The following is a 14,889-nucleotide window of genomic DNA, read 5'->3' as shown; positions in this document are numbered from 1 at the left end:
TGTCAACTGAAGGTCTGGGGAGCATGGCCGCCGGGATTCCTCCAGTCTCAGTCAGACCATTAAGTTTGGTCTTTTTATGAGAATTTGGGGTCTGTATCCCACTGATCTCCTGCTCCCTCAGGGGTCCTCTGCTGTGCTCCCTGTCAGGGCAGTCATCGATTGTGGCCAGGCACCAACTAGTTCTTCTGGTCTCAGGATGATGTAGGTCTCTGGTTCATGTGGCCCTTTCTGTCTCTTGGGCTCTTAGTTGTCATGTGGCCTTGGTGTTCTTCATTTTCCTTTGCTCCAGGTGGGTTGAGACCAATTGCTGCATCTTAGATGGCCGCTTGTTAGCATTTAAGACCCCAGACGCCACATTTCAAAGTGGGATGCAGAATGATTTCATAATAGAATTATTTTGCCAATTGACTTAGAAGTCCCCGCAAACCATGTTCCCCAGACGCCCGCACTTGCTCCGCTGACCTTTGAAGCATTCATTTTATCCCAGAAACTTCTTTGCTTTTGGTCCAGTCCAATTGAGCTGACCTTCCATGTATTGAGTGTTGTCTTTCCCTTCACCTAAAGCAGTTCTTATCTACTGATTAATCAGTAAAAAACCCTCTCCCACCCTCCCCCTCTCCCCCCCCTCGTAACCACAAAAGTATGTGTTCTTCTCAGGTTTACTATTTCTCAAGATCTTATAATAGTGGTCTTATACAATATTTGTCCTTTTGCCTCTGACTCATTTCGCTCAGCATAATGCCTTCCAGGTTCCTCCATGTTATGAAATGTTTCAGAGATTCGTCACTGTTCTTTATCGATGCGTAGTATTCCATTGTGTGAATATACCACAACTTATTTACCCATTCATCCGTTGATGGACACCTTGGTTGCTTCCAGCTTTTTGCTATTGTAAACAGAGCTGCAATAAACATGGGTGTGCATATAGCTGTTTGTATGAAGGCTCTTGTATCTCTAGGGTATATTCCTAGGAGTGGGATTTCTGGGTTGTATGGTAGTTCTATTTCTAACTGTTTAAGATAACGCCAGATAGATTTCCAAAGTGGTTGTACCATTTTACATTCCCACCAGCAGTGTATGAGAGTTCCAATCTCTCCGCAGCCTCTCCAACATTTATTATTTTGTGATTTTTGGATTAATGCCAGCCTTGCTGGTGTGAGATGGAATCTCATCGTAGTTTTAATTTGCATTTCTCTAATGGCTAATGATCGGGAGCATTTTCTCATGTATCTGTCGGCTGCCTGAATATCTTCTTTAGTGAAATGTGTGTTCATATCCTTTGCCCACTTCTTGATTGGGTTGTTTGTCTTTTTGTGGTTGAGTTTTGACAGAATCATGTAGATTTTAGAGATCAGGCGCTGGTCGGAGATGTCATAGCTGAAAATTCTTTCCCAGTCTGTAGGTGGTCTTTTTACTCTTTTGGAGAAGTCTTTAGATGAGCATAGGTGTTTGATTTTTAGGAGCTCCCAGTTATCGGGTTTCTCTTCATCATTTTTGGTAATGTTTTGTATTCTGTTTATGCCTTGTATTAGGGCTCCTAGGGTTGTCCCAATTTTTTCTTCCATGATCTTTATCGTTTTAGTCTTTATGTTTAGGTCTTTGATCCACTTGGAGTTAGTTTTTGTGCATGGTGTGAGGTATGGGTCCTGTTTCATTTTTTTGCAAAGGGATATCCAGTTATGCCAGCACCATTTGTTAAAAAGGCTATCTTTTCCCCAGTTAATTGACACTGGTCCTTTGTCAAATATCAGCTGCTCATACGTGGATGGATCTATGTCTGGGTTCTCAATTCTGTTCCATTGGTCTATGTGTCTGTTGTTGTACCAATACCAGGCTGTTTTGACTACTGTGGCTGTATAATAGGTTCTGAAGTCAGGTAAGGCGAGGCCTCCCACTTTCTTCTTCTTTTTCAGTAGTGCTTTGCTTATCCGGGGCTTCTTTCCCTTCCATATGAAATTGGTAATTTGTTTCTCTATCCCCTTAAAATATGACATTGGAATTTGGATCGGAAGTGCGTTAAATGTATAGATGGCTTTTGGTAGAATAGACATTTTTACTATGTTAAGTCTTCCTATCCATGAGCAGGGTATGTTTTTCCACTTAAGTATGTCCTTTTGAATTTCTTGTAGTAGAGCTTTGTAGTTTTCTTTGTATAGGTCTTTTACATCCTTGGTAAGATTTATTCCTAAGTATCTTATCTTCTTGGGGGCTACTGTGAATGGTATTGATTTGGTTATTTCCTCTTCGGTGTTCTTTTTGTTGATGTAGAGGAATCCAAGTGATTTTTGTATGTTTATTTTATAACCTGAGACTCTGCCAAACTCTTCTATTAGTTTCAGTAGTTTTCTGGAGGATTCCTTAGGGTTTTCTGGGTATATAATCATGTCATCTGCAAATAGTGATAACTTTACTTCTTCCTTGCCAATCCGGATACCTTTTATTTCTTTGTCTAGCCTAATTGCCCTGGCTAAGACTTCCAACACGATGTTGAATAAGAGCAGTGATAAAGGGCATCCTTGTCTGGTTCCCGTTCTCAAGGGAAATGCTTTCAGGTTCTCTCCATTTAGAGTGATATTGGCTGTTGGCTTTGCATAGATACCCTTTATTATGTTGAGGAATTTTCCTTCAATTCCTATTTTGGTAAGAGTTTTTATCATAAATGGGTGTTGGACTTTGTCAAATGCCTTTTCTGCATCAATTGATAAGATCATGTGGTTTTTGTCTTTTGTTTTATTTATGTGATGGATTACATTAATGGTTTTTCTGATATTAAACCAGCCTTGCATACCTGGTATAAATCCCACTTGATCAGGGTGAATTATTTTTTTGATGTGTTGTTGGATTCTATTGGCTAGAATTTTGTTGAGGATTTTTGCATCAATGTTCATGAGGGATATAGGTCTATAATTTTCTTTTTTTGTAGTGTCTTTACCTGGTTTTGGTATCAGGGAGATGGTGGCTTCATAGAATGAGTTGGGTAGTATTCCGTCATTTTCTATGCTTTGGAATACCTTTAGTAGTAGTGGTGTTAACTCTTCTCTGAAAGTTTGGTAGAACTCTGCAGTGAAGCCGTCCGGGCCAGGGCTTTTTTTTGTTGGGAGTTTTTTGATTACCGTTTCAATCTCTTTTTTTGTTATGGGTCTATTTAGTTGTTCTACTTCTGAATGTGTTAGTTTAGGTAGGTAGTGTTTTTCCAGGAATTCATCCGTTTCTTCTAGGTTTTCAAATTTGTTAGAGTACAATTTTTCATAATAATCTGAAATGATTCTTTTAATTTCATTTAGTTCTGTTGTGATGTGGTCCTTCTCGTTTCTTATTCGGGTTATTTGTTTCCTTTCCTGTATTTCTTTAGTCAGTCTAGCCAATGGTTTATCAATTTTGTTAATTTTTTCAAAGAACCAGCTTTTGGCTTTGTTAATTCTTTCAATTGTTTTTCTGTTCTCTAATTCATTTAGTTCAGCTCTAATTTTTATTATTTGTTTTCTTCTGGTGCCTGATGGATTCTTTTGTTGCTCAGTTTCTATTTGTTCAAGTTGTAGGCACAGTTCTCTGCTTTTGGCTCTTTCTTCTTTTTGTATGTGTGCATTTATTGATATAAATTGACCTCTGAGCACTGCTTTTGCTGTGTCCCAGAGGTTTTGATAGGAAGTATTTTCATTCTCGTTTCTTTCTATGAATTTCCTTATTCCCTCCTTAATGTCTTCTATAACCCAGTCTTTTTTCGGAAGGGTGTTGTTCATTTTCCAAGTATTTGATTTCTTTTCCCTAGTTTTTCTGTTATTGATCTCTAGTTTTATTGCCTTGTGGTCTGAGAAGATGCTTTGTAATATTTCGATGTTTTGGACTCTGCAAAGGTTTGTTTTATGACCTAATATGTGGTCTATTCTAGAGAATGTTCCATGTGCGCTAGAAAAAAAAGTATATTTTGCAGCAGTTGGGTGGAGAGTTCTGTATAAGTCAATGAGGTCAAGTTGGTTGATTGTTGTAATTAGATCTTCCGTGTCTCTGTTGAGCTTACTGGATGTCCTGTCCTTCTCCGAAAGTGGTGTGTTGAAGTCTCCTACTATAATTGTGGAGATATCTATCTCGCTTTTCAATCCTGTTAAAATTTGATTTATGTATCTTGCAGCCCTGTCATTGGGTGCATAAATATTTAATATGGTTATGTCTTCCTGATCAATTGTCCCTTTTATCATTATATAGTGTCCTTCTTTATCCTTTGTGGTGGATTTAAGTCTAAAGTCTATTTTGTCAGAAATTAATATTGCTACTCCTCTTCTTTTTTGCTTATTGTTTGCTTGATATACTTTTTTCCATCCTTTGAGTTTTAGTTTGTTTGTGTCTCTAAGTCTAAGGTGTGTCTCTTGTAGGGAGCATATAGATGGATCGTGTTTCTTTATCCAGTCTGTGACTCTCTGTCTCTTTATTGGTGCATTTAGTCCATTTACATTCAGGGTAATTATAGATAAATAAGTTTTTAGTGCTGTCATTTTGATGTCTTTTTATGTGTGTTGTTGACAATTTCATTTTTCCACATACTTTTTTGTGCTGAGGCATTTTTCTTAGTAAATTGTGAGATCCTCATTTTCATAGTGCTTGACTTTATGTTAGTTGAGTCGTTACGTTTTTCTTGGTTTTTATCTTGAGTTATAGAGTTGTTATACCTTTTTGTGGTTACCTTATTATTTACCCCTATTTTTCTAAGTAAAAACCTAACTTGTATTGTTCTATATCGCCTTGTATCACTCTCCATATGGCAGTTCAATGCCTCCTGTATTTAGTCCCTCTTTTTGATTATTGTGATCTTTTACCTATTGACTTCCATGATTCCCTGTTATGTGTATTTTTTTTTTTTAATTAATCTTAATTTGTTTTTGTGATTTCCCTATTTGAGTTGATATCAGGACGTTCTGTTTTTTGACCTTGTGTTGTGCTGATATCTGATATTATTGGTTCTCTGACCAAACAATATCCTTTAGTATTTCTTGTAGCTTTAGTTTGGTTTTTGCAAATTCTCTAAACTTGTGTTTGTCTGTAAATATCTTAATTTCGCCTTCATATTTCAGAGAGAGTTTTGCTGGATATATGATCCTTGGCTGGCAGTTTTTCTCCTTCAGTGTTCTGTATATGTCGTCCCATTCCCTTCTTGCCTGCATGGTTTCTGCTGAGTAGTCAGAACATATTCTTACTGATTCTCCCTTGAAGGAAACCTTTCTTTTCTCCCTGGCTGCTTTTAAAATTTTCTGTTTATCTTTGGTTTTGGTGAGTTTGATGATAATATGTCTTGGTGTTTTTCTTTTTGTATCAGTCTTAAATGGGGTTCGATGAGCATCTTGGATAGCTATCCTTTCGTCTTTCATGATGTCAGGGAAGTTTTCTGTCAGGAGTTCTTCAACTATTTTCTCTGTGTTTTCTGTCCCCCCTCTCTGTTCTGGGACTCCAATCACCCGCAGGTTATCCTTCTTGATAGAGTCCCACATAATTCTTAGGGTTTCTTCATTTTTTTTAATTCTTTTATGTGATTTTTTTTCAGCTATGTTGGTGTTGATTCCCTGGTCCTCCAGATGTCCCAGTCTGCATTCTAATTGCTCGAGTCTGCTCCTCTGACTTCCTAGTGCGTTGTCTAATTCTGTTATTTTATTGTTAATCTTTTGGATTTCTACATGTTGTCTCTCTATGGATTCTCGCAACTTATTAATTTTTCCAGTATGTTCTTGAATAATCTTTTTGAGTTCTTCAACAGTTTTATCAGTGTGTTCCTTGGCTTTTTCTGCAGTTATCCTAATTTCATTTGTGATATCATTAAGCATTCTGTAAATTAGTTTTTTATATTCTGTATCTGATAATTCCAAGATTGTATCTTCATTTGGGAAAGATTTTGATTCTTTTGTTTGGGGTGTTGGAGAAGCTGTCATGGTCTGCTTCTTTAAGTGGTTTGATATGGATTGTTGTCTCTGAGCCATCACTGGGAAACTAGTTTTTCCAGAAAATCCGCTGCGTCCAGTCCAAATCCCTGCGGGACGGTTCCCCGGCTCGGATGCTGCTCTTTCTGCTCCAAGGCCAGTCACTGCCTCCCGGGGACTTCTCCTACCGGGCTGCGTCCCACGCCTCCCGTGGAACCGGCTGGTCCCCCTCCCGGGGTTAGTTCAGGAGGGTGGAGCCGCTCTCTGTGCTTGTGCCGTACCTGACTGGTACGCTGGCTCCAGGCTCTGGAAACAATCGCTGCTTCCCCGTATTAGTTCATTCTCTGTCTCTAAATCTGAGTTTGTTGTTCAGGGTTCGTAGATTGTTATGTATGTGATCGATTCACTTGTTTTTCCGTGTCTTTGTTGTAAGAGGGATCCGAGGTAGCGTCTGCCTAGTCCGCCATCTTGGCTCCTCCAATTGTTTTTGGCAGAGGGTCAGGGGTAGTCCATAATGTAAGGGGATTGGAGATAACTCTTCAAACTCCCAGAAGGCTTTAACTCCTTTGACTCTAAGCTCATAAAGGCTCAGCTTTATTCAAAGCTTCCTAGTATACCAAAGTCTCACAAACCATCAGTCACTAAGCACTAAAACATGTGACACAGCGCTAGTAAAAGTAGCATTTCAGGAACATTCCAGATTACAGAGGCCTGGGTTATCGCCTGCAGAACAATCAGCTGACATAGGAACGTCTCCGCCACTTGGGGAATGCTTTCCCATCCCCATACTCTTCTCTTGGCCCATATCTGCCTTCCTCCCTTTTTAACTGTTGTATAAAGAAAGAAGCAGAAGTTCAGAAAGGCTAAATGCCTCACAAAACTTGATAAGATACCGAATACATGCCTTCTGACTAAAGAAACACAGGACTTCTTTCACCATATCACAATTGCTGCCAAATGCTAGGAAGTTAGGGGGACTTTTTTTTTTCCTAAATAATTTTTATTGTGCTTTAAGTGAAAGTTTACAAATCAAGTCAGTCTGTCACATATAAGCTTATATACACCTTACTCCATACTCCCACTTACTCTCCCCCTAATGAGTCAGCCCTTCCAGTCTCTCCTTTCGTGACAATTTTGCCAGTTTCTAACCCTGTCTACCCTCCTATCTCCCCTCCAGACAGGAGATGCCAACACAGTGGGGGACTTTTTAAAAATGGTTATATGATATCTCTTTGTTATTTGGGCAAATCGCACCTGCCCAAATATAGACAGATCAGCCTTTTTGTAGTCCCAGATAGTTTTCTTTATGGAATCTAGAATGGAATCTCAAAGAACCAGAATCCACCATTTTATTATCAGCCGCAGTTGAAAAAAGAAAAGTCCTCTGGCTAATTGGCCTGCTTCTCCCAGCATCTCCGTCTTGATGCATTCTATTATTGGCTCTTTTGAGCTAGATGGGACCAGCCTTCAAGCCACACAGTTACATTCTCATTTTTGAACTGCCATTCTTACCAATAAACTGCCTAGTGATCTGACTTCTCAAATGGATTTTTCTACAAGAAGAGAAGGTAAATCTGCCCCTAAGTAGCATCTGATCTGCTCGGCAATTGAAGTTCCCACATTAACTGAAGTCTGTGTTACACGTAACTGCATTTAGTTGGTGTGAGCCTTTCTCCACTGAGATGGCGCACTCCAAGTGCCATAAAAAATCAATTTTGAGGATCTGGGAAACTGAACATCAGGCCCTGATCCCCAATTTATCACGGTTCTTTCCCTGTTTGTCTATCAGCTGATATCTTGTATAGTCTCCTAACTAGTCTCCTTTCTCCCACCTCTAGTCTATTCTCCCTTGTTAAATCTTCCATTTGGTAAACGATCAAACCTAAGCTGCTTAGCAGGGTTTACAAGGCTGACATTTTCCTTCACTACCTACCTTGGTGGCACAGTGGTTAAATGCTTGGCTGCTAACCAAAAGGTCGGCAGTTTAAATCCACCAGCGGCTCCTTGGAAACCCGATGGGGGGCCAGTTCTGAGCACTACAGGTGGGGTCGCTATGAGTTGGAACTGACTCGATGGCAGCAAGTGTTGTACCTATCTTCCATCTTATGATTCTGACTCGCGATGACCCCATGTGTGTCAGAGGAGAATTCTGCTCCATAGGATTTTCAGTGGCTATTTTTTCAGAACTAGATCACCAGGCCCTTCTTCTGAGGCACCTCTGCACTCAAACTGCCAAACCTTCAGCTAGCCGCAGAGCATTTAACCATTTGTATCATCCAGAGACTCCCCCTCTAGCTTTCTCAATCACAACACCCCAGGTTCATGTGCCATTCCTTCATAAGTGTGATTGACTCTGCCTGAAATGATCTTGTCCCCTTGTCAAATAGATGAGCTCCTTTTTAGCCTTTAAATCTTCGCTTGGATGTCATCTCTACTTTCATTTATTAAACAAACAGCAGCAAGGACTTACCGTGTATGCCAGGCACTATGCCCAATGCAAGATAAGAGTGCTAGCTATATGCCAGCACTGTGCTGGAGAATTTACAAGAATTATCTCATTCAATTCTTGTGACAACCTATGGAATTTTAAGGGTCTACCTTCCCACGTCCAAAAACTCCCAAGGGCCAGACATATTTCAGAATTGAGGGTTTTTCAGATTTTAGAACAACGGAGTTCATGTATTATATATGACATTATGCTCCCAGTGGGGAGTATCTCATAACCAAGGATTGATTTTTCTGTAGCCTAATGTGTAAGTAGTTGCTCTAGGAGGGAATAAAGACTATCAATAGACAGTTCGCATCACTTTTTGCTGCCAACTGAGTCCAAATCAGGTCAGATTTTGCTACTAAATAGGACAAAACAAAAACTTTTGGTTTTAGTTCTCGGTTTTCAAAACGCAAATAAGTGATTGTGGATCTGTATGGTGTTAAAAAAAAATCTTCTTAGCCAGTTTTTTAATTGTGGTAAAATTATATATATTAAAAAAAAAACAACAAAACCAAACTCATTGCTGTTGAGTTGATTCCAACTCATAGCAACCCTATAGGACAGAGTAGAACCTCCCCATAGAGTTTCCAAGGAGCACCTGGTGGATTCGAACTGCCAGCCTTTTGGTTAGCAACCATAGCTCTCAACCACTAAGCCACCAGGGTTTCCATTATATATAAAACCCATTGCCGTTGAGTCGATTCTGACTCATAGTGACCCTATAGGACAGAGTAGAACTGCCCCATAGAGTTTCCAAGGAGTGCCTGGTGGATTCAAACTGCTGACCTTTTGGTTAGCAGCAAAGCACTTAAAAACTATGCCACCAGGGTTTCCTCCATTTTATATATATATATATACACACACACATACATAAACCCAAACCTATACATACACGCACATATATATATAACGAAATATTTGCCAAGGCAACAATCTTTATATTTACAACTCAGTGACGCTGATTACATTCATCATGTTGTGTAAGCATCACCATCACTATCTGTTTCCAAATTTTTCCATCATCATTAACAGAAGCTCAGTGTCCCCTAAGCGACGACTTCCCCTTTCCACCTCGTTTTGGCCACTGGTTGTTGTTGTTGTTGTGGCGCAGTAGTTAAGAGCTCGGCTGTTAACCAAAAGGACAGCTGTTTGAACTCACCCAGAGACTCTGAGGGAGGAAGACCTGGCGATCTGCTCCTGTAAAGATTACAGCCTAGGAAACCCCATGAGACAGTTCTACTCTGTCACACGGGGTTGCTGTGAGTCAGAAATCTTCTCAAATGCACCTAACAACGACAACAACAAATAAACCAAACCTGTTGCCGTCGAGTGATTCCAAGTTATAGCGACCTTATAGGACAGAGTAGAACTGCCCCATAGGGTTTCCAAGGAGCAGCTGGTGGATTTGAACTGCTGATCACTGCCCCACCAGGGCTTCTTTAACCACTAATAAACTTTGGTCTCTACACATTTGCCTATTCTAGATATTTCATATAATATTTGTCTTTTCATGACTGACTTATTTCACTTAATGTTTTCAACGACTATGGTGTTTTACAGGTGAAGAAAGTGAGGCTTGAAGAGATTGGTTTTCTCGAGACTTTGGGAAGCAAAGATTCAAACCCAGGCAGTGTGACTCCAGAACCTGGGTTTCAAATGACTGTGCTATGACCTTGCTCTCCAAAACTGCCTACCCCGATCTCTCCCATTGACAGTGGTGCCCTCTTCAGACTCACCACTGGGCTTGCTACACCTGACTTTACTACTGCTCTTAGCATTCTGAGTTTCAATGGCTGCTGTGTATGTCTTGCTACCCTAGACTGTGCATTCCTTCAGGGCAGGGATTTTGTGTCCTGTATCCTTACTTTTCCAATTTCTTGGTCAGTATGAACTGTCAGCTTTACCCAGGAATTCAGGGCCAAGTCTGTTGCTGTTGAGTTGATTCCGACCCATAGTGATCCTACAGGACGGAGTAGAACTGCCCCATAGAATTTCCAAGGAGCGCCTGGTGGATTTGAACTACTGACCTTTCGGTTAGTAGCCGCAGCACTTAACCACTACGTCACCAGGGTTTCCAAGCAACCCAGGGAGAGAAGGTAATATTACAGTCGTGAGAAGCCGTAAGGTAGTAAAAGCCCAATTCATTTATGAATCTGCACACAGTAGCATAATAGTTTGAGGTCGAGGTTTTTACACGTTAGGCTAAACCTGGTAATTCTTTTCCAGCGTAACTGGCAATAGCACCCCCATCATTTCTTCCCCACTATACACTTCCCACCATACATGCACACACATATACATACTCATCACACTTCCAGACTTCCAGCATGAAGAAAGTACCTTTCCGTAGAACTCCAGTTTGTTCAGAATATTCGACATAAGTCGGAATTTGTTCCACAATGTACAGAGTGCCATCGCCAAGGCTGTATGTTGGCTCTATCTTCTTCAGGTCCAGGACCATGTATTGATTGTTATAGGTGCCTGAAATATCAGGAGACGTGAAGGCAGGGCATGGATATGGCTTTACTTGTTAACCCCAAATCTAAATTTACACACATGCCTAAAAGTTATCCCGGAGGGCCACTTACCAGAGTTGTATTTTGAAAAGATCTCTGCCCACTTCCTACCACCATTTGCCATCATATTGGCTACACGGACTCTTTGCCAGGCCAGGAGAGACTGGGGTACCACTTGCTTTAGTAGAGTTTTGTTAAACACACTGTTTGTGGTCTGCAGCAATATCAAACCACTGCTAAGAATGTAAAAGTCATCCAGAGACTCCAAAAACCCTACAGGAAAGACAAACATACAAATAAGCTCATGTATACACAGGACTTTGAACCATCATTAAGAGCACAGAACTCTACATACATTTTGCAAAAAGCATCAGTGTTATCCTGAGCCTTGGTTCAGCTCTGTGGCTATTACCCAATTGCTGCTTATGGAGGTGGCAGTGGACCGCCACTGCTGGGTTTTCTCTCCATGGAGAACTTCTGATTTATGATTGAGGATGACAAAAATATACTACATTTTTAAGCTGCTAAATCAGGTCTTTTCGAAGCTTCCAAAATGATAAACAGAAATAAATCCCCACTTGCTAGGGTTTTGCAGAAGAACTTTTTATTATGGAGGGTTATTAGCACAGTTGGCTAGTAAGAATATGGATGCCTTCTTTGATTTCATTTTACGGTTTTTGCATTTTCCAATTTTTATATAACGAGCTTACATGCCATTGCACACCTACTGTGAGCCTAGAATGACATCAAATAAAGGGGTTACCCGAAAGCCAAAGCTAAGTCGGAAGGCCTGCATTTTAGTTCCCTGCACTGCCACTGAATAACTTGGCAATTCTCCCTCTTTTTTACTCTGATAAAATGGGGCCAAGTGATGTCATTCAGCTCTAATTTTAATTTCTGAAAATTTCTGAGTAGGAAGGTTACATGATGAGAACAGTGTCCAATTAACTTTTAATGAGCTTCCTCAAGGCCGCCATTAGCCTATAGAGAGGTTTGTGTGAATCAGAAAAGTTACATACTCCAGGTGGGTACAAGGTTTGGTCAGTGGATGGCACGATTGAGTGAATTTTTAATGGGTATGTCCTCTTGTCAGACACACACACACACACACAAAAACCAAACCAACTGCCATCGATTCAATTCCAACTCATAGCAACACTACAGGACAGGGTAGAACTGACCCACAGGGATTTCAATGCTATAAATATGTACAGAAACATACTGCCACATCTTTATCCCGTGGAGCAGGCTGACTTTTTGGTTAGCAGCTGAGCACTTACTTAGTGTGCCACCAGGGCTCCTTGGCAGACACAGTCCAGACATCAGGGTACATGGCTTGGTAGAGTTCAGGATGGATTTCAGCGGTTATTCATTCACTTCTCAGGCTGGGACCCATTTGCAGTGCTCAAACTGTACAACCTTACTTGGCAGTCTTGAGCATGCTCTCTGGTAGCAAAATCCCCCTAGGATGTCATGCCATATTTCTGGCAGGGTACGTTTGCTCTCACCCCTTACTGTAACAACCTCTACGGACACTAGAGGGCAGGCTTTCTCCGATATGTGTGAGTAAACACCAACAGGTTACAAGTCGTGTTTCATTCACGAGCAAGGGTGCTAGTTAAATAGACTGGGCGATGGAAAAATGTAAGCCACCCAGAGTTCTGGAACAAAGGATAAATTGACTTGGAAAACTAAAGTCAAGGAGGCTGATTCTATAGATTAGAGTTTGAGATAACAAGGAGAAGGCTCAGAGAGGGGACACAGTCATGAGACATTGCATTTTAAGAGAAATAAATATTCTTTGACTATGTAAGACTATCTTCTTGCTCTCATCCGTCATTAGCAGCTTTGGAAGGCAGACTATAAATTTTAGTTGAGGAGAAAATGATACACGTTAGTGTTTTATGAAAGCCAGCCTGCTAATAACATTTTTTTTAGTAAGCTTCTTGCTGAATTTAATAAAGAAATAAAAGAGAACTCTTTCAGTTAATAAATCATGTTCCAAGACGTAAAAAAAATTCTAATCACAAAAATAAAGTGACCACTCTCCTCTGATGCCATTTAAATCAATTGCTTAGTACAGTCCAGAGGGTTTACTCTTATTATCCTATCGAGTGCATTTACAATACGCCCATTTGCCCATTGCATGTATTAGCTTGCTCCAAAACCCAGAGGATGCAGAAAAACACACCCCTTCTTTCTAGAAAAGAAGAGTCTGATAGGGAAGCACACAGAACATTTAGAACTGTCGGCATGTGATCAGTGTTGATCAAGGACATAACACACAATTCAGGGTCAGTACGTGGATCATGATTATAAAAATAGCTGAGCTGCAATTTTTCACCCCTCTCTCTATCCGTATCCTTTGCAAGGTGACTTTGCAGCTCCTTCCGTCAAGAGGTGTTATCTATTTCCCCACCTCTTAAATCTGGCCTGGATTGGTAATTTGGCTCAGTTTTTTTTAACAGAGTGTGACAGAAGAGTGTGACAGAAGTGTCACTGTGTGAGTTCTGAGTGCGGGCCTCAGGAGACCTTGCATGTTTTTGCTCATTCTTCTGTAATCTTGTAAACCTTATAAACAAGCCCAGTCTAGCCCAGTCTGTAGCATGAGAGACTGCACAGAGGAGGGCCCAGCCATCTCAGCCAACGCTAATCTGTAGCTGACCAATCCCCAATATGTAAGAGAGTTCATCCAAGATCCCGCAACCAACCACAGACCCATGAGTGTGCTCAGCGGAGACATTTACTCTATAAAGAACCACTTAGCTGACTTGTGGACTCAAAGGCAGTAATAACCACGTATTGTTTTAAGCTACAAAGTTTGGGGGTTATTTTTTACTCAGCAATAGGATGGTACAAATAGCTGAGTGCTCATTTACTAACCATAAGTTTGGTAGTTCAAATCCAGCCAGACGCACCTTGGAAGAAAAGCCTGGCGATGTGCTTCTCAAAGTTCACAGCCATTGAATATCCTATGTGCAGTTCTACTCTGACACACATGTGGTTGCCATGAGTCAGAATCCACTCATTGGCTACTGGTTGGGTTTTTTTTTGTTGTTGTTGTTATCTGATACAATAATATTAATCCAATTATATAATATATTTTGCTTTGAAATGTCTTGTTGCCATTTGATTTTAACACAGATGGATGTGGCATTTCAGTAACTCTTCTTTTTCTTTCCTCACTTTCTTCCTTTTTTTTTTTTTTTTAGTAAAGTAACACATTTGCAGCATACACAGCCTTTCTGCTCAGCTTCTTCCCACTGCTGAGGAGAGACCGCATCACTTCTCAGACTTGTGGAAAATGCCCACATGTACCTGGCTGTCTGATCTTTCTAAGTCTGTCATACAATCAGTCCATAAACGTTTATTAAACACCTACCATATGCCAGGCACTGCACAATAATTCCCAGTTCAGAGGCTATATTCAAATTCCCTCAGGGGCTTTTTCAAAAAGCACAGGCCCTGGCCCCCCTCTGCATCTTGACCAGAATCACAGCTCTAAGGTTGCTGCTTGCCACAGGACAATCCACTGTTTCCTCCCCCTAAGAAAAGAAAGCCTGTGGGTTCCCTGTTATTCCAGGATACGACATCCTTCAGTCCCTTATTCTGCCAACTCCATAATGTATTCAGCCTTGGCACCTTCCAGGATGGCATTTATTTGCTTCTCTTCATGCCAAGATCCTGACTGGTACCAATCAACCTCCTCTTCTCCTCTGGATAATTCTTCAATCAAGTAAGTATTTACTGCCACACTCTGCCTAATCCTGCAACAGGAATGTGGTCGAGGGAGGGTTCATGCCCCTTACATATTCAAGCACACTGAGCCTTGACTGTGGAGTCTGAATACTCTGCGGCGGTCTCTTAAAGGTCATAGAGAGAAGATATGAAGAATTGAGTTTGTATTCCAACCAACATCCTGCTGTTATCCGCATCAAAATGAAATTTGTTTTTCTTTAATAATAAATTATTTTATTTT

General features: G+C 40.6%; 1 protein-coding gene across 4 annotated transcripts in view; it reads right to left on the bottom strand.

Moving 5' to 3' along the window:
- PLBD1 (phospholipase B domain containing 1) overlaps nt 1-14,889 on the bottom strand; it is an 82,761-nt gene that overhangs the window by 6,869 nt on the left and 61,003 nt on the right. For all 4 annotated transcript variants that reach the window (XR_002787064.2, XM_023554546.2, XM_023554555.2 and 1 more), the window contains exons 7-8: nt 10,983-11,183; nt 10,735-10,875 (exon numbers count right to left, since the gene is read on the bottom strand). Coding sequence is in view for 3 of the 4 variants with exons in the window: in XM_023554546.2 (XP_023410314.1) it covers nt 10,735-10,875; nt 10,983-11,183 (342 nt within the window). In the remaining variant the exon portion in view is untranslated. The remainder of the gene's footprint in view (nt 1-10,734; nt 10,876-10,982; nt 11,184-14,889) is intronic.

The sequence above is a fragment of the Loxodonta africana genome, chromosome 4, assembly GCF_030014295.1.
Source record: "Loxodonta africana isolate mLoxAfr1 chromosome 4, mLoxAfr1.hap2, whole genome shotgun sequence".
Taxonomy (NCBI): Eukaryota; Metazoa; Chordata; class Mammalia; order Proboscidea; family Elephantidae; genus Loxodonta; species Loxodonta africana.
Note: the sequence above shows the minus strand (reverse complement) of the source record. Positions and strands in the feature narration are given on the sequence as shown.